This window comes from Protopterus annectens, chromosome 11.part0 (genome assembly GCF_019279795.1).
Source record: "Protopterus annectens isolate FY-2018-M chromosome 11.part0, PAN1.0, whole genome shotgun sequence".
Classification (NCBI taxonomy): domain Eukaryota; kingdom Metazoa; phylum Chordata; order Ceratodontiformes; family Protopteridae; genus Protopterus; species Protopterus annectens.
Window position 1 is genome coordinate 847,816,153 of NC_056745.1, and position 25,284 is coordinate 847,841,436.

The 25,284-nt window shown below is 36.8% G+C and overlaps 1 protein-coding gene across 4 annotated transcripts in view; it reads left to right on the forward strand.

Annotated features, from left to right (window-relative positions):
* CACNA2D1 (calcium voltage-gated channel auxiliary subunit alpha2delta 1) overlaps positions 1 to 25,284 on the forward strand; it is a 3,475,830-nt gene that overhangs the window by 1,623,655 nt on the left and 1,826,891 nt on the right. For all 4 annotated transcript variants that reach the window (XM_044088264.1, XM_044088265.1, XM_044088266.1 and 1 more), the window contains exon 5: positions 4,758 to 4,808. In XM_044088264.1, the coding sequence (XP_043944199.1) occupies positions 4,758 to 4,808 (51 nt within the window). The remainder of the gene's footprint in view (positions 1 to 4,757; positions 4,809 to 25,284) is intronic.

Genomic DNA, 25,284 nt, shown 5'->3' on the forward strand with positions numbered 1-25,284 from the left:
TGATGGACAACTTAAACCTCTGCTTTTGTTTAAAATCCACTCTATTAAGGATTTGTCTGTTTTTTGGGGAAAGTTGACCCAAGATAAATGGTTCTCCAATGTGAGTTACTTACTATTAATGTAGCAAACCTTTTTACTTCTATTCCCAATGTAAAAGGGTTAGATTTTTTTATAGCTTAGTTTTTTTTCCAATTTTAGCAGCTAGTGATAAATAACTAGGGATCTAATAGAAACAGTTCTTGATAACAATTTTATTTATTTTCAAGGAAAGTTCTATAAACAGATTAGGGGTATCATTTTGGTATTGTTAGCATGGGAATGATCAGTTATTTTTGTGTCAGACTTGTTTAAACATAAATGTTATTTAAGATTTTTAGATGATATTTTTATTCTCTGGGAAGGATCAAGGGTTACTATTAATAAATTTATTGCATTTTTGAATAGCAGTACTTCATACTCCAAGTTCACTTGAAATTATAGTAAAGAACCACTTAGTTATTTAGATACTATGATTACAATTAAATATACTGGATTCAGTTCAATAGAAAGTTGACTCAAAATAATTTCTACTTTCATTTTAGCAGTTTGCACCCACTTCTGTCAAAAAATAAGACTTATCAAACATCAGTCCATTAAAATTGCCCAGATGAACTTCAACATGGAAGATTTGATACAAGAATTAAAAAAAAGAGAGTATGTTTCTTGAAATAGACAATCGTTTGCATTTTATCAGAGACATCATGGGCGATGTTTCAGCAGAGAGGGGTCAAAGATACAAATCACTTTTGTGGATAGGTTTGGAGGGAGAAAATAATGAATGTGTTGAAATAACTACAACAAAGTCACTTCCACTGTCAATGTGCTTTGATTGTGGAGTATAATAAGTGGAGTAAGAAAATATTCTTTAAAATAATTTGAATATTTAAAAAAATTAACCATGAATTGTTTGATGTGGTTGAACATCAACCGGTCTTTGTATATAAGGCAGCATTAAATGTTAAGGAACTAATCTAAGGGGCTAATAATAGCATGATTAATGGAATAGAAATACACTCAGGTGGCACTAGAAAATGTTGTGCCTGCATGCAATGTTCATTTATTTTAACAGATTATGTAATAACTCCAAAAAACAAGTTGAAGAGTAGGATTAAATTAATTACAGGAAATTGTAAAAGTACAGGGTTCGTATACATAACAATCTCTAAAAATTACCCTTGTTTTATAGTGGCAAAACAGAATGAGCCCACCACAAAAGAATGTACAAACATATGTATGACCTTAGAACATATAATACTAATAACGCCTTGCATAAACATTCTGTGGTATGTAATAATTTCACAGATTTTAGGGTTGGTATACTGGATAAGGGTAATGTTAACCCCAGAGGTGGAGAGTGGCAAATAAGGCTTGAGTTTAGAGAGCTATTTTAACAACTTAGGTTAGAGGCAATGAACCCCACCTGGACTGAATGACACAATATTTCTGATCCCAGTTTTAAAACCTAGGGCAGCTAAATTTTAAAAGATATGTCCATTCATGTGTTTTTTTATGCATTTTTAGTTAAATGTTATCAGTTCAAGATGTTTTAATAGGTACTGTATTCTTCCATTGTGGAGAGATGTTTATTTAGTACAGATTCAGTTGTACTTTTATGATAAAAGAGAACACTTTAACTGATTTACAAGTTTTAAACTAATTAAGGGGAACTTATGGTTTGGTACAGTACTTTTATTTATATTATGATTACATTGTGTATTAATTTTTAGTGCTTTGCAACAAGTTTTAATGTTATTTGCTGGACTCAGCAATTTCAGTTGCTATTAAATTATATTGCATTGTTTTTTGGTATTATAGTGAACTGTCACTTTAACTCTGCAGGTATAAAAGGAAGTAATTTTCTGTGACCTTTAGTTCTCATGAAGTTCCTGTTTCAGGAATGGAAGCACTTAATTGCTAACATTTTATTTATTTAAGATATTCAGTTTTTGGGATTATTCAGTTGACCGTTTTTTATGTTGAACGTACCCTAGATTTACAGCATTGGTGGTGTGGTTCTGAAATAATAATAGGATATATTGGGTGCATTCTGTAAAGTAAGGGAAGGGTTAATGATATAGTGGTTTGTCTGTATGCATGAGTTGGAGTGAACGCATGTGCATGTGTGAGAATGAATGAGGGAGTGCATGTGACAAAGCCCACCAAAAGCGTTTACCGCAGGTGTTAATTAGCACTAGCAGTAATATAACATGTTGTGGAGATGTACATCTTAGCCAGTAATGAAGTCTTTTCCTCACTGTAGCTAATGCATCTCTGCTACACCATGATTGCAGAACTACTTCATGACTGTGGACTCACCTAAGGCCAGTTGTATATAGCCATCTGTGATGCCCGGTTAATATCCCACAGAACTTCCAACAATATGTGATGTCCCTTACTATCCTGGGTCAGTAATTAAGGAACTTCAGTCCTCACCACTGACTCCACTGTGAGACTGTCACTTAAACAAGAGAAATATTTCACAGTTTTCCCCTAAGAGCAAGAAAAGATATCATTTAACACAAGTATGTATGTATGTATGTATGTATGTATGTATGTATGTGCATGCTCTATAGCCTGGGACTAGACTGAATATTTTTGCCCGTCCCTAATGTAACTCCTTATTACATACTCCAGAACAATGTGTCCCAGTTTAAGACCTCTGATACATTCACATTTGAATAAATTTAATTTCACACATCCAAATACTTATGAGAAAGCCTGGTACAGATTGCCAGCTGTGTTCCTTCCCCCAAATAATATGGTAACATTCTGCCACCAATCAGAGTATCTACATGCCCTTTCAAAGGGGTATCCAATAATTAAAATTAGATTTCAAAACAAATGGTAGTATATGACCTAAAGCAGCCAGGCTTTCTGAGTGGCCTAGGAATTATCAAAGTATGTATAAGCACTCTCACATCATTTAGATTACACTAATTGACCAGCCACAATGTAAGATAATAAGAATATTTAATAATGAGCAAAATAATTAAAAATGTAAAACAGTAATTTCTATAAACAAAACAGAATTCAGTCACCAGGAAAATGAAATTAATACCAAAGGACAGAAATCCAACATTTAGAAAAATTCTGACTTATTAGCTATAATTCCCTATCTATCTGAAGAACACTGACCTTGATCTAACTAAATATTAAAACAGAGCAAAGGCAGGCTTACAGTTCTTGGTGAGTCCTTTGGGTATCCACTGCTCAGTACAACTGTGAACATAATGCAACTCAGCTGAACAACTCAACTGTCCAAACTGTTTTCCACAGGCTCTTTTATAAACTAGTTTAAATGTCTCAACTGATCCAGTTCTTATTTTCATTTCACGCTTTGAAAAGTGTTTATTAAATTTCCATTCTATCTTTCAGAGTCTGACAGGAAACACAGATCATCTGAACACATTCCGATTACATCATCTGTAGATCTGCTGACTCTTGAGACAGTCTGCATTTAGAATCTCTTGTACAAACATACACAGTTAGATGTGTAACAGAACATTGTTCAACTCTTTAAACATCCTGTACAGAGTATTAATATATATGTAAGAACTTATTTACAATATCGTAGCTAGTCATGCTGGCATATAATGCACAGGTCAGTCTGAAATTATGTACATAAGTTCAGTCAGACATGCTAGCACAGATGACCATGTGTAATTTCTTCTCACCAGCTTTGTGCCACTGTTTCTAGCAAGTGGCATTAAGGCATGATCATAAAAGGCAGAGATTCATTTAGGGTGGTGAGTAAAAGGCATCTGAATTTTGCTTTGCTTTGCTTAATCATAGCAAATGGAAAAGGCCTGCCTAGCCAACACCTGTCCCATAATGTAGTACTAGAGACCAAGGTAAACCATGGGCATGGGAGGATGCCAAAGGAAGCAAACTGGCAAGATGAAGTTACATTGGAAGTTGTACCAAGTGTCACTGCCTTTTGTCAGTCACACAATGCATCAGTAATTTAGAGAGTTGATACAATAAACAGCAGGGCTCTGTCTGTTTTGGGACACTTGTCTGTCTTTGCTTTAGAGTTTGTCTTGAGTTTTTGTATGATTTAAGCATGCTATCAGAGCATAATTTACCATGAAAAGTGGGGACTCAGATAATAAAGTGGAATGCTAGTGCTTAGGCAGCAGCAGAACAGACTGGGAGCATGGGGTCACAGAGCAGACATTCAGGGTGTAAGAGGGATTGTTGCAAACAGGTAAGTATTTTTATGCTTGCTGCAACATTTCACTGCTAAGATATGCCTGAAATGTTTCTTCTACTTACATGAAACTCAAAGGGTAAAAAGGTCACACAGACTACATGAGACATAAGGTAATACATAGAGAAGACTCTAGCTTGGCTAGGTCTTTTCTTGTAGTTTCTACTTACATGAAAATATATCATTTAACACAAGTATGTATGTATGCATTTATTTATATCATTAAGCAAGTAAGCCTACTAAGCTCACGTTCCATTTTCAGGGGTGACACAGAGACACTGTCAGAGAAAATGATGTGCTCCAAATCATACAGTTTGCCAATGGAGATTGAGGGGGTCAAACCAAAGGTTAAAAGATGACATTTCAAAGTCTTCATCGTCTAAGCTAAGCTGCCAGACTACTTAACTGCCTTAAAGTTTTAGTCTCAAAAACTTAAAACAGTTTTGTCACTACTATACGTGCACTTTTTTTTTTCAAATTAAATGAACTTTTCTTTTTTTCTCTACAGGAAAATGAAATTACTTACTACAATGCCAAAGACGGTTTTAAGAATAACAACGTAAGTAGGACAAGTATTGCCTTCTTTAATGCTGTTCATGTTTCATTATAGTTCGAATTTGTTTTTTTGTGTGTGTGTGTGTGTGTCTGTGTGTGTGTGTGTGTGTGTGTGTGTGTGTGTGTGTGTGTGTGTGTGTGTGTGTGTGTGCGTGCGCGTGTCTGCGTGTGTGTGCTTGATACTTAGCTTTATTTTTGTGTGGTGAGGGGCAACATGTTGAGTCATGCATCTTTGCAATTAAAAAATAAGATAATCAATTCCCAGTGTTTTTCACAGTTTCATTTTCAAAATTCAGTGTAAATTGTCTGTGTTCCAGATGACATGGAGCATGAGGGCATTAGGGATCTGATGCTCATCCTCATGAGAGAAGGAATGCATGCCACATCAGGGAACTAACTTTTTTTTTTGCTCCTGCCATGCAGGACCTGGTACTTCTCTTCCTACGGAGAGTGTCAGATAAATTGAGGGACTTTTTTCTTTCTTTTTTTTCTTTTTTTCTACATCAGTCTAACATTGAGGAATGCCAGACCAGGGCATGACACTGGGCACCTAATGAGTAAGCTATGGCTCAGCATAGACGTACCTTATAAGAGAAGTAACTGCATAACATAACCTGATAATAATTACAATATGAGCTGCATAGCACAGCCAGTTATATGTACACTTAACTGTATAGATACATATATCAACTGGTAATTCTTTTCATCATATTTCAGATTTAATAAGATCAGAATAACACTTTTAAAAATATTTTTCTGTTCATGTGTAAAAATCAGTTAGCTTCTATCACAACCATAACAATTTGTACCCCATCACTGGAAGTGTTGGTCATGACAAAGCCCTCAACCACACAGTTATGAGAGATTGTCCATTTTCTGGCCATAACATCTACCCTAGCAGATGACCTATATGCCATGCAAATGCAAGAGTGTATTATGCCTTCACCTGTGACTGCATGCTTTCAGGCAGTTGCACCTAGAAGGTTACCATGTAGATGTGACTTGCCAGAGATTCATACATGTCCCTGCCCATTTACTGCATGTTGTGTATCACCAATACCACCACCTGTGGTAAGTGCTGGTACTGCAGCGGATTGCAACATCTTCATCTTCTAAGATGGACTATCTGTCTTTGGCCATTCACTCCCACATGAGCTCCTCCACACCCAGGTCACTAGTCATTTATGGTTTATTTAGGTCATAATCAGGACTTCATCACTCTGCAGGAGAGAGCTGATTATTACGAAACTTTCAGATTAGCAGTAATAGTTACAGAGGTATTGAAATGGACTGATACATAAATGGGTTAAATGTTGGAGTCCTTTTTTCTTGATTTCATAGAGTCATGGGTAAATACTAGGCTAACTGTCCTGAAGGGCCAATTTAAACTTAGCTAGTAACCTGAGGTCACAACCAGACCCTGTGCCTTGTGTCTGGGAAGAGAAGATCTTAACCATTATCTGAAACATACTGACTAATCTGGTAACCTCAGTAGAATTTTGTCTGCATTTTTTGAGTTGTAGAAAGCATTCTGCTGCTTACTCTAAACATAGTAACCCTCATGTGAATCATCTAAAGTGTAGAATCCAATGCTCCCTATTGTATTTATCTCTATTACTAAAACACAGTTATACTTTACATAGCTATCATAATGTTCTACAGATCTAATTTTATTTATTTTATTTTATTTTTATTTTATTTTACATTTGTTAACTGGGAAAGTCCGACTGGACACATGTCCATTTTCAGCGGAGGCCTGAGGAGAAAAGCTCCAATAGCATGTCATAAAGAAATTACACAAGAATATCATACAGAGATATAGGTTCCATAGAAATATGTTAGGTATAGATTAACATCAGCATACAGCATTCTAGTAGTATTGTTTATATAGAGTATAAAATATAAACACACAAGAATTTTTTTTTCTTTCTAAATTATGAGTACTCTCAATATTTTGTTACAGAAATAACCAGTGATTATTAAGCTTTACAATGAAAGGAATTAGAGGACCTTTAGTAGAATCCTTGAACATGGTATTGGTGCAAATTAACCTGTGGAGTAGCATAAACAAAGCCAATTGTTTGAGAAGTGGGTTCTCAGGAGTTTCTTAAATTGAATAGTGGAGGCAGTGGAGGTTATTTGGCTAGGTAGTGAGTTCCAGAGTTTGGCAATAGTGCAGGCAAAGAGAGATTTGCCAGCATCATTTTTGTGTCTGATAACACTTATTAGGTTCTGAGAACTAGATCATAAGGCTCTGGAAGGAATGTGGGGGTTAATTATATTTTGAAGTGCAGTTTTTTTTTCTGGAAGGTAGAAGAGATTATGCGCTATTGTGAGTTGATTAAACAGAAGTAGTTGAGGTAACTTGAGCCAATTGAGTTGGTTAAGGGCGAAACGGTGGTGGGATTTGTATGAGGTTTCAGTAACAAACTTGGCTATTTTGTTATAACAAGATTCCATTTTGCTCAGATCACTCTGGCGGAGATTAGTAAGGATGGGAGAGGCATAGAGAAGGATGGATAAGAGATGAGTTCTTGCAAGAGTAGCTTTGGTTTGTTTAGTTATAAAGTGTTTGTTCCTATAGAGAAGTCATAGTTTTTTATTAACTTTCTTAATGGTTTGTGCTATATGGATGTCAAATTTGAGGTTGTTGTCTATTTCTACACCTAACAGTTTAGTATGTGCAGTTGGAGTGATTTGAATGTTATCTTTGGAGTGAATGGTGAAAGTGTTGTTGAGGGGGGGAGCATGACCTGGGCCAAAAATAATTAATTTAGTTTTTTTGGGGTTAAGAACAATTTTGATGTTTGTGAACCATGTTTCAGCTAGAGTAAAAGTATTTTGAGTTAGGGTTTACAGTTTGTTTAAGGTGGGGGTGGCACTTATAAGGGTGGTGTCATCTGTGTACTGTACTACTGATGCTGTGAGTGAGGAGGACTTGATTTGGTTGGTGAATAGTGATAACAATAGTGTGCCAAGGATGGATCCCTGAGGGACACCTATGGATACTGGTAGCAGGGGGGACAGCTGGTCTTGCCACAGGACTACCTGCTGTTGACCAGATAAGTAGCTAGTAAACCATGATATAATGGAGGGACTGAGGCTTAGGGTAGATAAATTTTGGAGAAGAATGTTATGGTCTACCATGTTTAAGGCATTTGATAAGTCTAAGAAAATGGAAGATACAAATAGTCCCTTGTTTCTATTGTGGTTAACTATATCTGTAAATTATAGTAATGCTGTGGTGGTGCTGTGGGGTGGTTTAAAGCCATGCTGGGTTTTGGAGATTAAGTTGTTTTGTAAGAGGTACCGAAGTAGTTGGGAATGTACAACTCTCTCTAATATCTTGGATAGAGGTGAGAGTATTGTGATTGGGCGGCAGTTGGTGAGTTCTAAGGAGTTGCCACTTTGTGCAGTGGAATAATGTGTGATGTTTTCCACAAGGTGGGGACTTTGTATTCTGCAAGTGACCTGTTTATGAGAATGGACATGGGATAGGCTGTGAAGTCTGCTGCTGTCTGAAGGAATTCGGCTGGTAGGGTCTCAGCAGCTAGTGTGGTTGGTTTGAGTTTCTTAAGGAGCTTTGAAATAATAATAAAAATAAAGGGTGTAGGGAAAAGTTGGTGGTATTGTTTTGAGTAGTAGGGTGGGTTTTGCTAGCATCTGGTATAGGGCTGCTAGTGGTATTGAGGGCATTGGTAAGGGTTTGGACTGTTTCAGTAAAGAACTTTTTAAATTGTCTGGAAATGTTGTCATGGTTGTTTGGTAGTACTGGAGCTGGAGTGGTGGCCGTACCTAGGTATATTATGCCATTTATTGTAGCCCAAAATTTCTTAGGGTTGTTGGCATATTTTTCCTGCATGTTTTAGTAGTAGTTACTATTGTCTAGTTTGATTTGTTTTTTGGCTTTGTTATGAATTTATTGGTAGGTGTGCCTCAGAATACTGTTTTTGTTCTTTTGATATTGACTCCAGGCCTGATCCCTGTCTTTCATTGTAGTCTTAGTATCTTTAGTTAGCCATGGAGCATAGTTAGCTTTTAGTCTTATAGTTCTGGAGGGGGCATGACAGTTTAGGATTTGCAGGAAAGTGGAGTTAAAGTACTGTACGACATCATCTAAAGATAGTAGTTTTAGGGGTGTCCAATTACAGCTTTGTAGTGAATTGATGAAGTCAGTTGTTTTAAAGGTCTTTTTGTTACGTATTACTCTGAGGTTGGGTTGGCTTATGTAATGGGGTCTGTTCTGAATTAGGTAGGTTGGTTGATGATCACTTAGACCTGTCAGGTAGACAGCCAGACTGCCATGCTAGAGAGGAGTCAGATAACAGAATCCAGTCTAAGATGGATTTGCATTTTGCGGTTTTGTCTGTTCTGGTTGGGGTGGATATAATTTGGGTAAATCTATGTAGGTTATTGTGGGTAGTTGGAGTGTGGCTAGAGCAGTTCAGCCAGTCAATATTAAAGTCACCTAATATTACAGTTTCTTGTGGCATGGAGTTTGAGATCCAGTTTAGCAGGTTTTCCATTATAGTAGTGTTATTGCCTGGTGGAAAGTAGCCACCTGCAATAATGATATGTTTGTTTGAGTTTAGTTTTAATTTGGCAAGGATTAGTTTAACATCTTTGATTTCTTCGGTGTTATAATCAATTTGTTCAATGGTGAGATGATTTTTGAACAATATTGCTACACCACCTCCCTTTTTCTCTACTCTATCTCTGCGTATTATGTTATAGCCAGAGGCTATAATCTCATTATTATGGTGTTCTGGTTTAAGCCGTGTTTCAGTTAGCACTGCTATTTCTGGTTTATATACAGCTAGAAGGGAGTGAAGGTCCTGGATTTTGTTAAGTATACTTCTTGCATTTATGTTAATGAAGAGGAGAGAGGTGGTAGGTCCATAGTATAGTGGGTTGGCTGTTTACAGTCTGTGTAGGGTGTTGTGGTGGGCCCTGGATTAGGGTGAATGTCACCACAGTGAATGCATTTGTGGAGTAGGTGAAGATTCAGTTTAGTTAGTTTGTGTAGTAATTTAGTATGTTTTAATGGGGAGTGAGGGTTAGTTCTGACTGACAGTTTGTAGTAGGAGTGAGACTGATCTAGAGGAGGTGAGGTCTAGTGGTGTGATAGGGATGTTACAGAGTTTCAGGGGAGTGGATAGAGGTTTGGTTTGCCATTGTGGGGGGGTACTGATATATAGTGGAGTATGGTAAGAGGAGAGGTAGGAGAGCAGGAGAAAGGTGATGATAGTACATAGGTAGAGTAGTGCTTTTGTTAAGTGGGACTGTTGTTTATAGTTCATCATGTTTGGTGAAGCATGTTTAATGGTAGTATCTTAACGTAATTAGGTTTGATATACTAATCATGAGTGATAGTAAGGGTGTGGTGAAAGGTGTTGGTTTGTAAATGATTTGTGTGGTGTGAAACTTTAATTGGGTGGGAGGGAACTGATAAAGGGTGTGGTGTCTAACTATAAATGTAATTGATATGGCGGTGGGTGGGAATGGGGGTAGAGTAGGGGAGCGGAGTGAGTGTAGAAAATGGATCAGGGCAGAGCCAGTATTCCAAGACACTAAAGAGTTTGGGAGACTGTCAGTGTTATGTGAAAGAGAGCCTATTTACTGCAATATGTATTCTATATGGCGGAAGGTAGTTATGTGGCAGTTAAGTAACCTTAGACTAAATTCAAGCAAAATAGTCAGCATATCAGAGATGCGTTGTGTAATTCACGGAGCTAGAGTGTGGGCAGGATGGGTAGGAAGAGGCAAAGGTGCACTCTAGATTATACAGGAAAAAGAAGTGCAGTGTAACTAAGATGGTAATAGATATATGGGGGGTGATGCCTGCCGCTAATCTGTGATGCAGCGTTTGAGCACACTAAAGTCAGTCAGCTGTCCTTAAGGGAGTATACTATGTAAAGTACACTAAACCAAGAAAGTTGACATACATTCACTACTTTCAGGCTATGGTTCTCTCAAAATTCATTGCTGGGTCCACAGTATTTTCTGGGTGATTTCTTCTTAACTGATGTAGGTATTTGATGGGGGGAGGCCCTTAAATAATGGTTATGGATGGTCTGGAGGAGAGAAAGAGATAGTTAGTACTCAGGGTGTTTGCATACAGGCTAGGACAGGCTGTTTGTTCAAAAATTGCTTCCTTTTCTTTTTGTTTTTGCACTGTTACCATGGTATATCTATCTGTTCCTGGTTAACTGACAGAAAACTCATCCTAAAAACCAAAAAGACTAACACCTTGATTTTTTGGAATACAGCAGAAGCTCATATCCTTTTTTTCCAGATTGAAAAATGCCATGTCCTTAGACTTGTCAAAGTTGTTTGATACTAACTTGCACCAGCAACTGCTCATTCGACTCTCCTCAATAGGACTTTCATCCTTTCAACCAGTTACTACAGATGTCCCTCAGGGATCTGCCCTGAGTCCTGTCCTATTTAATATATTTATTAATAACTGCCACAGCTCAATTCACTATGCTAGTTTAGTTCAGTGTGCAGATGACTCAACTTTGATATGTGTGGCCTCAACAGTAAATAAACTCCAAGAGATTACCCAAAAATCTTCACCTGGCTCAAAGAATCAAACTTCCTACTCACCCCCAAGAAAGCTAAGTTAATGCTTTTTACCAATAAATGTTGCTAAAATCAAAAGCAATCTTATAAAGTCAGCAAATAGTACTGTCATTGAAAATGTAACTAACAGTAATCTTCTAGGCGTTGTAATAGATGAAAGTTTGAAATATGACCAGCCTATTCTGCACATCGTTAAATCTACACATCAGAAACTGTGCCTCCTTTATAGGATCAATGGATTCCTTACCTATATTGCTAGAAAAACTCTAGCCACCACCTTCCTATTGCCAACTGTCTTATATGTTGCTCCTATCCTAACAAACTTAAACAATACTCAAAGAGAAACTTGCTTCCTGCTAAAATAAAATAGCTAAACTTGCCACCAGTCTCCCTCATAGGACCTGCCATTATCATAGCTCAAAGCAATTAAAGTGGCATGATCTGCACAACTACCTAACATATTCACAGCTAACAACAGCATACAGACTCATTCATCTTCCAGAAAAATACCCTGCTCTACAAACGTATTACTGCTCTACTGTCCAGCAATAGTCCTCTGTTCTAGTAACACATTCTTGCTACTTACAGATAAGTCAAATATTATTGCAAGAGAATCGCTCTACTTCTGATATGTTCCTAAACTCTGGAATAGTATCCCCACACAAATAAAACTCTCCAGCAAACTCAATAGTTTTAAATCACTGCTTAAACAGTGTCTTAACCAGTTCTGGTCCTGCAAATGCTCATCACAGGTTAAGACTCTTTAGTCACTGTACAATACTCTCCAAATACTCTCCTTAAACAGAATACTCCCAACTTCTTACTGAAATGAAAAAAAAATTATACATAACTGTTGCCTGTACAGTCCATTAAGTTGCACGTGGGCTTCTCTTTAGTAACTTCTCGGTAAAATCTAAGAATGTATAAATGTAACTACTGTATATGTATAAATGTAAATAGAAATGTAACTACTCTATGTTTAACAGGAACTTCAGATGCCTAGCACTGTGGCCCCTTCAACAACTCAATATTCAATACCACAGTGAAATAACAAGATTGATTTACAGCTATTATAGGGAATAAAATCTTTAATTTCTTTGCACCTGAAAGCAGGTTTGGGGTTTGGCATAATGGTTAAGATGTTTACCTTACAGAAACAAGAAATAAGACAAAAGGTTTAATTCTCATTTTTGAGGGAGACTGGCTAGGCTTAAAATGGCCCACAAGAGCAGCTAACCCAGTACTTACCTATGAAAGCACTCTAGTAATTGCTGAAGAAGTCCTTCATGTCTAATTTGAATAGACTGCTATTTTTTGCCTCAGCCTCCAAAAATAATATGATTTCCTTATAAACCAATGTCTGCCTTATTTACATGTTCATCACTTTGGCCTCTAAACCGTCAGTTTGGCCTCTAAACTGAGCACTACTGATCCTAAGAGTAAGAATCACTCCTCTCCTATTGTCACTCATCTTTAAACTTCTACATCTTGAATCCTTCCACTTCTTTCCTGATGTAATCATCCCAAGATCCTCAGCCTGTACTTTCTGGTCCCTTTCAACTTCAACTCCTCCTTCTAAATTCTGGGAACACGGTTGTACTGTACTGACCACAGCTTCTTTGTAACGGTCCCTCACTGCTAAGAACTTCTCCTTACTGAACTAAAGCTAGTTAATCAAATAACAAATTCAAATGTATCCTAAAAACTACTTGTACAGACAAGCTTCCTGCAACATTGCCTAACTCACCCACCTGACTGATGTTATCCACTAATTCTGCAATATTATCTTTATCTAGCTAACTTAACTCAACTCATGTGATTTTCTCCAGTGTTCTTCACAACTCCTTCCACTCATACCTCCCCTCATTTCTACTCCTTGTCTTCCCCCTTTATCTCTCTTATCTTTCGTTCTTTTGTTCATTTGTATATATAATAAGCACTTTATTTCTTATGCATTAGTGCTTATAAAGTATTCAGGTATGTTATGCTTACTAGGCTAATGGCCCTGGAGCCTTTACAAGCCTAACCGTTAGGATTACCCTGACATCATGCCACCCGACCTTAATTCCCAGTGCCTCTGTCGAGTAAAGCCACTGGATTGATTCCTGGGGTGAATTTTTTATTTCCCATCCACTCATCAAGATTGCTCTTGAAGAGGGCCAGTGAAGTGCTCTGCTTGACATATATGGGAAGTATATTCCATAGCATGGGCAGTCTCTGGGTTATGAACCCGTCCCTCCAGCATGTTCTGTTGATTGTGTTAATGAGAATGAGATCTCTGCAGTGTGTGGTGTGGAGAGATTGGGATTTCTTTAGATGTAGCATTTCCAACAGAGCTGGGTCAGACATGGCTTTGTAAGGCAAGCAGAGATTGCCTCTAAGTAGGCGATATGAGACAGAGAATAGTTGGAGTTTTTTGAGTCTGTCCATATAGGACAAATGTTTAAGGCCTAAGATCCTCTTTGTGAGGTACTTTTGCAGCCTCTTCGGTTGCTGCAGGTGTCTATCGAGGTACATGGCAAATGGGGCATCGTACTCAATGACTGGCCTAATGAGGGAAGAGTAGAGGGAGACAATGACTTCTTTCTTCTTGGATACAAAACCCTTAGTAATGAGATGTGCCACATAAATGGACTTTCTGACCACAGTAGCAATGTGGTGTTTAAAAGAAAGGTTGCTATCAACCTGTGTTCCCAGATCTCTTATAATGCCTTCTGTGTTCAGAGTACTACCATGGATGTGGTAATGCATGGGAACTGGATTTTCCCAAATGGATGACAACACATTTTTTGGCAGTGAGATTAAGGCCATGATTCTGACACCAGTCGTTGGTCTCAGTGAGGCCTTTCTGTAGGATACCAGCATCACTTGGGAAGTTAATAATAGCTCCCAATTTGAAATCATCTGTGAACTTAGTCAATCAGAGTCCCTTCATGTTGGCCTGGACTTCAGAGAAGTAGATACCAGACAGGAGAGGACCCAAGACCGAACCCTGTGGGACTCCACTCATGACTGGTCAATAGTCTGACTTGGAGTCAGCTCCTTTCACACTGTGGGTTCTACCTGTGAGCCAGTTTGCAATCCAACTAGTGATATAGGGGTTGATGCCTAGCTTAGTGAGTTTTTCTATGATTCCTGAGTGGGGAATGGTATCAAAGGCCTTGGACAGATCAAGGTAGGCTGCATGAACCACCTTGCCTTCATCCACAGCTCTGGTGACTGACTCATAGAAGTTGATCTACCCTTCACAGTACCAAACTGTGTGGGATCCAGAGTTTGGAGATTCCCTATATCCTTGTTTATTAGATCCATGATGATGCATTCCACAGCTTTGCATATCAGACTCGTCAGGCTTATGGGGCAATAGTTCCCAGGGTCTGTAGTTGCTTCTTCTTTGTGGAGAGGGATGACTGTAGCAGTGTGCCATTCAGTAGGGAAGAAGCCTGAGGTGAGGCTGTGATTGAACAGAGCACACAGGTGAGGTGCCAGTTCACTCTGTAGTTCATGTAGAACACAGTCAGTGATATTGTCAGGTCCCATAGAAGCTGTATTCTTGGTCTTGGACAGTGCTGTTTTAACCTGTGCAGCATTAATACTGGATCCCTGTCAATCTACTGGTATTGTGACTTGTCCTTTGGGGGGGGGGTAAAGTTAGCACGGAATCTGTCGGCCAGTATATTGGCAATATCTGGTGACTCGGTATAGGAGGTACCATTGTGCGTAGCTCAGAGCAAATCTGGGTATTGCCATGGAGATTCTTTACATAACTATAGAAGACCTTGTGGTTGTCTTTACTATCTGCTGCAATTTGATGATCAATATTTTTTTCAGTACAGTTTCTGATTGTCTTTTGTGTTACAAGCATAGCAGCCTTGCCTATGTCTGTTTACATAATTGTAATTATGGTGCCATTATAGTATTGCTTGTCATTAGTGTACACTGTTTGTGAGGCATACCCCTACCACCATGAGTATGAGCTTGAAAATTATCCATATCTGTCAGTATTCTACCCCAGTTTTAAGAAACATAATTAAATAAATGATGCCACTATATCAAGGTTTCTACTTTTTAGGTTGCAGATTAGTTGCAGACTCAAAACGGTGGTGTTGAACAAATACTGCAGTTAAAAGTCATAGACATGACATGCACTGCTTAGAGTTAATGTTCAGGAAATGGAAAGCAATATTCCTATCCTTAATTCAGGGAAAACAGAACAAAAGGTCCATTGAAGAGTTACTACACAATATGCATAGTACCTTCGTGCAGTGCATTTTCAAATGAGGCCACTAGCTGGAACAACATTGTGAAAAGAAGACAAACAGCAGCAGTATGAAGCTTAGTATTTTAAAACTACTATATTTCCATAACTTGCATACATATATATCCACAATGCCACACATAAGCACACAGGCATGGAGATATCACATTTAAAGACCTGCTATTAGCTTTGGATAAGCTATATTGTTACTGTGTCAAGAACGTAATCTGATTTAAGTATCTTCTACCTGCTGAAGACCAGGATGTGTCAACACATGCCATGATTTCCTCTTGACCGGAGTACTGAAAGTGAGTGTAAGTGGGTTTCCAAAACAGTGCTAGGTCCTTTGCTACTGGTACAATACTTTTACTCTTAATAACTTTATTATGATTACCAACTAACCAATTATTTTACATCTTTTCATTTCACACCTCCTCCTTTGTAATTTTCAGTACCAAAATTCTAGTTTATAAATTCTGTTGCACAAATATTAAAAATTCATACACGTTTACTACCTCCAGTCATTTTTCTCAAAACTTTTATGATAGAAATTGCAGTAAATACTCGAAAATTTAACAAATGAAAGTTAAGAATGTCTAATATACATTAGATGTATAAGCATGTAAATTTATTTGATTTCTTTAATGTTAGACTTGTATGACATATATGTCTGCTTGATTAGTGATCTTATACAATTATTATGCAAAATATTGTACTACTGTTCCTGAATATGGAACTTTTCTCCTTGCAACACCTCTAAAAGGCGGGTCCTTTTGAGCTCAGTTTGACTATCGAGGTCAACAAATAAAAAATAATCATTTAATTAATTCAGTTAAAGCAGTTCTGCTACTTAATAGTGTATCTCATTACCGCTGCATTACACTGCTCTTGTGGGCCTAGCACAGCCTGCATGTGAATACCTATTTGCACAACTTTCCACCTTCTTTTGATGCTGCTTTCCTCCATTTGTTACCTTTTGGTGGCACATTTCTTTAAACTTTCTTGGTCAAACATGAGAAAGTATCCCAGCTGCAGATGTCAAATGGATGAGTATCCAGTGACTCAAAAAGACGTGCTCTGGGTGCTTCAAAAATACTTTTGAAATATACAAAACTCTTAGTAAGTAAATGGGGTGACCTTTCTAAGACAGAGACACCATGTCAACAGGATCCTTCATCGAGATCTGTCATCCATGGGAACAGTCATGGGTTGGTGATATTTTCTAGGAATATCGTCAGCCTTGGAAAAATGCTGGAACACATACAAAGAGTTATTATCAGCAACCAAGTGTATTTCAACATTTGTTAAAATAAAATTAGCTTTTGTTTTTAATTTTGCATTCTTTTTTATGCAGTATTGTATTCTGTAGTGTTAAGTAGCTTTGTGAATTCTGTGTAGCATCCTTCTGCAATAAACCAGCAAATGCTTCTTCAGTGCTTCTCATACATTCATAGGAAATTACTAGGCTAACAGCTTAAGGGCCTTTACAAGCCTAGCTAATATAACCCAATTTTACCCAATATATGGCCCCTAGAGGCAAGAGGATTGCATGGATCTGTGCCTATGCATTGTGCATCTTACAGATTACCCCTGTCCTTAAGGGACATAGACACTACTACCTCCAGGTGTCTTTCTTGGCTACATAGAAGATGGCATTTTCCAGTTGTAATGTTTTGGACTTATTTTCTTGAATACTGTTGATTGTTTCTACTTCAGTGATATGCCAAAGGTTTTGAGTGTGCATTTGCATCTGAGGTTTGGAGTAAAGGAGTATTTTTATGACTAGAAACAGTATCTGATGCCCTTGGTGTTTGATACTTTTCTTGCTGTTTCATGCCATTATCCTTTTCAGCCTAGTATGTTTGGCTTTCATTAGACTGCTATGATCACTGAAAATGTATCATGTTTATGTAAGGAATCATTGTGACTGGAAGAATAAAACTGAAAAAGTTTTAAAGAAATTGAAAACAATGTTTTAGCATGGCAGCAGTAGTATAAAAAGGCTGTTTTCTTTTGATTTTTATCTTTGAATTAAATTTTTGCAAGCAAGTATAAGTACTTTAGATCATTCTGAAACTGTCTCACAGGTCATCTGAACTAAAAAGTTCTGGTGATCATTATAAATGAGCTAATTCTTTCAGTCACTGCAAGATTCAAAGGGTTCTTTCACTCATAGAGAAGAGGAACTTAGTGTCCATATACATACAAATGCAACAGAAATGTCGAAATGTAGAAAAAGAAGAGCATTTAATTATAGCAGATGATTTGAAGATGTGGCTGCTAAATAAACAAAACATAATGAATTGTGAATACTGGGATCTTCTGTTTTTTTGCTTCTGAGCAGGGAAGGCACCTGATTAACCACTATATTCACATATTATTTGGAGAGTTCGGGAATTCTACTCAGCCTTTGCTTTTGGGTTTGTTTATGTATTGTAATTGCATTATTTAATGCTTCACATTGATTGGGGTATAGAAGCGCTCTTTTTTTCTTTTAATCACATTTAGATGCTGGCAGAATGTTATTGATGATATTTTCATATTGTGACAAATTTACACACATTTTATGTAACGGCAGTGCTTATGTGTAATGGAAAGCCTTCATTGCTTGAAATAGTCACACGCTGGTTTTATAAATTGATAAAAAAGAATGTTTTAATACTAAGAATTGGACTGGGAACACTAATTTCTAGACCTTGATCATAAAATTTGTTACTAGAGTTTTTACATTTTTAAGCATTTTTAAGTATACATGTGATGTTGCTATATCCTGTTGTATTATAAAGTACATTTAATGAACCAGAAGTGTCTTTGCATTGTCACTCACTAGCCATATTTGCATCTATTTTATACTGTATATGTATTTTAGAATGGGTGAAGAAGAAATATAAAAGAAGGGTAAAATAGCATATACAGTTTGATCCCATTTTGTAAATACGTCTGTTTATATACCTTTCAAACTTTTGTAATATTACATGTAAATTGCAAATTCATTCGGAAAGTATAACACGATATATTTAAGATTTAATTATTTCAGATATCATAGGATAAATGTGTACAATGCATAAATATATACCAGGCTGTGAAAAACAGAGAATTACTCTGCTACTGTGAGGGGGTATCAAGCATTTGAATAATCATTTGGACAAATAAACTTTTGTGTTTTCCACTGATATACTGAAGTTATTCAAATGTGAGAAAATTTGACTTAAGTTTGTTGTAGAAACTATTTAAGGATCAGTGAATAGTATAACTGAATTTTAAGAATCTCATGATTTAGTTTGTTAGTTTGTCCACAAACCCTCCCTCAGACATGACAATGCTAGTACTGCCATGTACTAACAAACAAAACATTTTGAGTTTATTTATAAAAGCAGAATTGTAAAACTGATGACTACCAATTCAACTTCCAGGGTACCAGCACTGCAGTAATTATTAAAACAATGCCAATTCATGGACGCAGTATTCCCAGACTGCTCAGACTCCTAGAATCATCAATGACCACTCAATCAAACCACAATCCCAGAACCCTAAAGTGTGTAGTATAACACTAATCACTTATACCACTCAAATATGTGCCAATTCCAATGAAAGGAGGCATGATCAATAAGCAAAATCCCTCCCCTCTTAAATTGAAGACATGCCAAAAAAAGGGATGGAGGTCAGGTTACAAAATGCCTGCTTCAAATGAATAACCCTACAACTCCTGCTCATTAAATACTCCTTTGCACATCTCAAACTTAAATGCATTCTATCCTTACCTCACTTCCTCTCTGGACTAACCTCCCAAAACAATTCCTTCACTTAGACTCCCAGGCAGACTTTTGTGAACAATAACATCTGTCGGGGCAAGCACTTATTTTCCATGAACCCGACCCAGACACAGTGTCCACATTAGAACTGCCACATGACCAACTTAATGTAAGCCAGACCAATAAACAAAATATTTGAGTTTATTCATAAAAAAAATGAAAAACAGAAGAATAACAATGCAATAATTATTATAACTATGCATAGCCATAATGGACGGAAAGGCAACATTTTCACACCATTCATTCTAACCATAACCACAACCACAGAACTCCAGGGAGTAGTATCTGAAACCATTCACTCCTGCCCCTGAAATACATGCCACATTCTGAAGAAAAGGGGATCACCTGACCAAAAATGCCCACTGGACTGCTTGACTATCAGCCTGTTCCCCCTGTTTCATCCAAACACAGTGCAGGACTACCTATTCTTGTACCACAGGGAATTTTCTAACTAAATCCTACAAAATAATGCCATATGAATGTTGAATAAATCAAATCACACATCACCCAGATATATTCCATTTATACCAAACCTGGTCCATGTCAGCAAAGTCCCATCATTCATTAACCAAGAGACCTAATGATTATGCTGCCCTGGCCTTCTGTGATAAATAAATCTCAATACTTCAATGGCTGTTGTCCAAACAACTCTAGGGATAACCACTGACCAAACTATGACACTCCCTTGGAACCTATTCTGCAGTGTCAACAAATTTGTTATAAGACATGATAAAACCCTGTTGTTAGAATGTACAACTCAGATGAAGTTGATGTCATCTGCCAACTTGCCAACAATATCTTTGACAACTGAGAATAGGCAACATCCTATCAATGTCTAAGCCTGTCACTCTTTCACTCTCACTCTTTCAACATTCTCATATTCTGCCAAATGTTTTGTAACATTTGTCCTTCCAATCAGCTTAATAGACACTCCATGATGCTAAATGAACTTTGATTGATTATGTAGAATCACCTAACTCCAACTTGTTTACCAGAAACTGTGAGACCATCTTCTCTAATCAAACTCTTTCTTTAACTGATCACTCACCCACCGTAAACCCAAAAGACTACAAGGGTGAACAGTATGCTTTCCTAGCCCAAGGTAGATTATCATCTACCCAGCTATAACTTGCCAATTTCCCAAACCTGTTTGGCACATTTACTGACACCCTTCTTTATATTGTGCTAATGCCGAAAACCTGCAAAACTGAAAAGGAAATAAACTATCAACAAGACTATTCACTTTACCTGGGACATACTTAACAGCTAATGATAAAACAGTCCTAAGGGAGTGCAAAACCACTTCCTCAATAATATATGCATACTTTCAGATTTTGCACATCATTGCCTGAATGAAATATTGCTCTCATACTGCTCAACTTTTAATGTCAAACCAATATTGCCACCCAAATAAGTATCAGTTCTAAAAAGGTAGTATTTTTTTTCTGTCCCAGAGGTCAATCCTGAGGCCAAGCTGATGTAAACCAATTATTTTTAAGTAAGAATTCCCATGCTTCCTGCCATATCAGGATATAATTATAAATTGTCTTAAGAAATTCAGTCATCTTCCACAAACCCATTCTGTTAAATTGTACCCAAAACTGATTCTAAATAACTAAATCATCTTTGATTCTCTTAGACATCTTGACTCCCCCTTAATAAATTTGCCAGTAATTTCTTAAATGGCCTACCTGGACCAAGTGATCTGCAAAGTTTAGCAACCCAAGAAACTCCATCATATTCTTGACCCTAACTTTACCTTTATATAACATGTTTCATATCTTAGCCAGGAATTTATCCACTTTGTCCTCTGCAAACTGAAAATGGCCCATAGACATGCCTACAATCATGCCCAGAAATGTTAACATGGCTAGACCATACTGTTTATTCTTCACATATGGCAAAGTCAACTCATTAATCAACTCTAAAAAAAAAAAAAAAAAAAACACACCTTTTCTTGGACTCCCGACCATCCTTCTCCAATCAACAAAAAATTATCTACGTAGTACACAGATGTTTGGCTCATCACAATCTGCTCCCACATATATACTAAAGCAAATTTTCTTAAAGTTTGTGAAAGGTACAGCACAACCTCTTGGCATGGACTTACCAAAATAAAGCTTAGCATTTGTGTCCATCCCCAGCATGAGCTATTCGTCCTCCCTGATAGACAATAAATGAAAAACTGACTCAGTTTGCAGCCTAACCATGTATGTGTCAACAAAATGAATCAGCTGCACTGCATCATCCTAGTAAGCCGACTGCACTCACATACCATCTTTATCAATGTGCTCATTCACTGAATAACCATAGAATGAGACGTGACAAATGATTCAGTATTCTCCCAGCTTCTTCTTCAGAACTAAACCAAAAGGAGAAACTCTAAACATTTGAAAAGAGGAAAATCTTAAAGGACCTAAAACCCTAACTGCCCTCACTTTCTTCTCCTGCAAAGCCTATACTATTTATTTTTCCCTTGACTGATTACAGAATGTTAGAAGCCCAATGGCTACTTTCACTGTTGAACTAATAGAAATACTCTAAGTAAAGCCCCTTTTTAACTCTTCCACTGTGTCTTTTTTGGAGTAGTGCCACAGTCTAAAGGTCAATCTGTTAATTCTGATGGGGAAATGCAAAGGCCATTCTAAACACCCTTCCTAAAATGGTGCCACAACCTTGATCCTGTAAAGGTGTCATCCCCCCATCAAGTTGCTGTCCATTGTCTGAGCAACTCTGGTGAGGCACCCCCCCCCGAACCTCTTGATTAGGCTCTCTGTGTTAACATCTGTCCCTAATGCGCAGTCCTCCACAAACTAAACAAATATGTGAAAATCTACAAGCTGTCCAATTGCATCTACCCAAATTAAAAGCTCAACAATCCCTAGCCTTGCTCCACTAGTTCCTTCTGCCCTACATTACCCAGATCCCTTACCTTATGGATCATGGTCCCCAGCCAAGTATCTGTATGCCTGCATTCCCTACATGAATTTGCCCTTAATATTCTAAAATGCTGGTCATACCATTGCAACTCATTTAGTATATTGAGTACCATATATTGAAACAGTGAGCAGAAATACACAAATTAGGGATTTGTCCAGTACCCTAAGGGTACTTTAAGGAAGTAAATAGAATGTTCAGGGTACTTTATGCTAAAAAAGATGTTTCTAGTATGTATGCTGTTGATTTACAACACACAGAAAACAAGGCTTGTATATATATATATATATATATATATATATATATATATATATATACATAGATATATGAGGATAAAGATTACAGTAGTGCATATAAGACAGCTGTTTTACACAACTTTCTTAAATGCAGAAATAGAGAAAATGTAATATGTTCTGTAGATTGGGTAGATGTTTTAGAGAATTTACTTTGATACCATTGATTGTATTTATTTGTAAAAAAATATTTATATTATTCTTACATGATGCAGAGATTTTTGTGAGGTAAGAACTATATAGCTTTAATGAAACCAGTGGATAAGGAAATGCTATGGTTACCTTGATCTTTTTCAAAATTTATTTAACAAACTAATCAAATGTCAATAAATAAATAATAAATAACTATAATTAAACATAATGCACAAACAGGATCTTATTGATAGTCAGATATTAACATGCTGCACAAGGCCGGCAAAGAAGATTGGCATATTTTTGGGTCTATATCAGCATATCGAATGCTAAAAATACCAAATGACTTTCATCGAACTGAAATGTTCGAAATCTCAAAAGAGCGAACTGATGGAACATTGATTTCTTTCCCAGGGAAAGAAATCGGTGTTCTGTGCAAAAAAAAAAAAAAAAAAATTTTAATACTTTAAACACTAAAAGAAGTGGGGAGCTTTGCCCCCACAACCCCCTACTTAAATATACCAACTCCAAGACTGCGCCACAGTGGAGGAAATAGCAAACTTCGATGACGGTCCACCAATTTCTTTCCCTGGGAAAGAAATTGATGTTCCGTCAGTTCGCGCTTCTGACATTTCGAACATTTCAGTTCGATGAAATTAAATTTGGCGTTTTCAACATTTGAAATGCTGATAGGAACCCTATTTTTCTTTTGGAGGAAGCATATAGAGAAACAAAGTTAGGGAACTGAAGAAATAAGGAAGTCTCATTTCTTGAATTATGTGTTATGTTGACAGGGTATTAGATGTGGCTTAAGCTACTTGCATATACATTTTAAGGAAAACAATAGTTTGTGTTAAATTTAAATACCCTATTCATGAAAATGATAGCAAAGAGATGGAGAGTTAAAAGAGTTACAGATTATTTCTGAAAGAAAATTATTTTGCTAGATATTTGAGTCATGGTATCAGCAATATTAATTATCTGTATATGTGGGATATACAAATAATCAATTACCACTTTTCTGAAATATAAATACCAAGAAAGTAGCATCTGGGAAAAGAAAACAATGAATGGAAAGATTTTTAAGAATTGTATATGTGAGTTTGTGGAAGAAGGTAACGTAGTTCATGTGATAATTATATGATCTATTTATACACATTTTTGAAGACATTTAACATTAAAAGTTTTTGAATGTTAGAACATAAGTGATTGAATTCAGGATGGTATAAATTCAATAAGTGAGCAATATGCAATCAAAATCTTTGTTTATATTGCATAGAAAAAGTAAAAGACTGAAAGGAGACATACAGCAACTGGCAATAACTGTTTTAAAAGTTATAAAGGGACTGAACTTATGTTTTGTTTTTGTAACACAGAGATTTAAACATGTTTTAATATTAAAATAGTATAATTGAATGTATTTCGAACATTTACAGAAGTATAACTGGATACAAGCGTTTTAAAAGATCAAAGCAACTTTTTATTGTTCTGATGGAAATAAACATGAACTCAAACACAGACAAAAGGCATGGCCTTTGAAATCTCTACACAATGCAGCCATTTTCAATATGAAAAACAGTCAAATAGCAGGAAAAAAAAAATGTAAAGGGCCTTGGTCACACTCGATGTCACCTGTATGAGATAAATGAATAACTTAACACAGTGAGTACACCAGAAAGAACCGAGGATGATGCATACTGCTGCCCTCTTTCTACATAGCATTCTGTTGATTTCTGTAACATGGAGTGTATGCCAGTTCATTTATGGGGCATCAATGTTTTAGAAGTCATGCCAGATAGGCAAATGTCTGACTGTGGCTGTCTCCCTCTTATAATTAATAGTATTGCAACTAAGGCCCAGCATGTTAATCTTAGCAAGGGTAATACACGGATATTTGCAGATTGTGAAACTTTAAGATTTTTATTCATGACTCTAATTTTAATGTATTTGTAATGCATAGAAAATGCTGTGCTTGTCTGAGATGTACAAGTTCTACCTGCAAGAAGTTGTACAGTTTGGCATGAAACCTGGAAAGATATTACTCAGACAAATTACAAATTCATGCAGATGTGCACATTTAAGACTGTAATTTTGTGTCAGGGGTGTAAATCCTTATACACCCACTTAGACTCTTATTTATGCTTTTCTCACTCTGAGGTAATGGCAGCTTGGAGAAAAAGTAATCATTTGTGAATAAGATAAATAATGATTGATATTTATACATTTTACACTACCCATTGACCTCAGTGGCTTCAACTTATTGCACCTCGCTAAAATATGTGAGCAAACACCTAGCAAGCAATAACTATTCAAACAAATATAGCTTGATCAAGGGAATAAAAAGAGTTTGACTCAGTCAAGGTAAACACAATCAAAACTATCTTTAGAGTTTCAAAATTGAAGAAAACGATTCTACAGAAGAACTTTCAGAAATGTACCATGCAACACATCAAACTTTAAAGT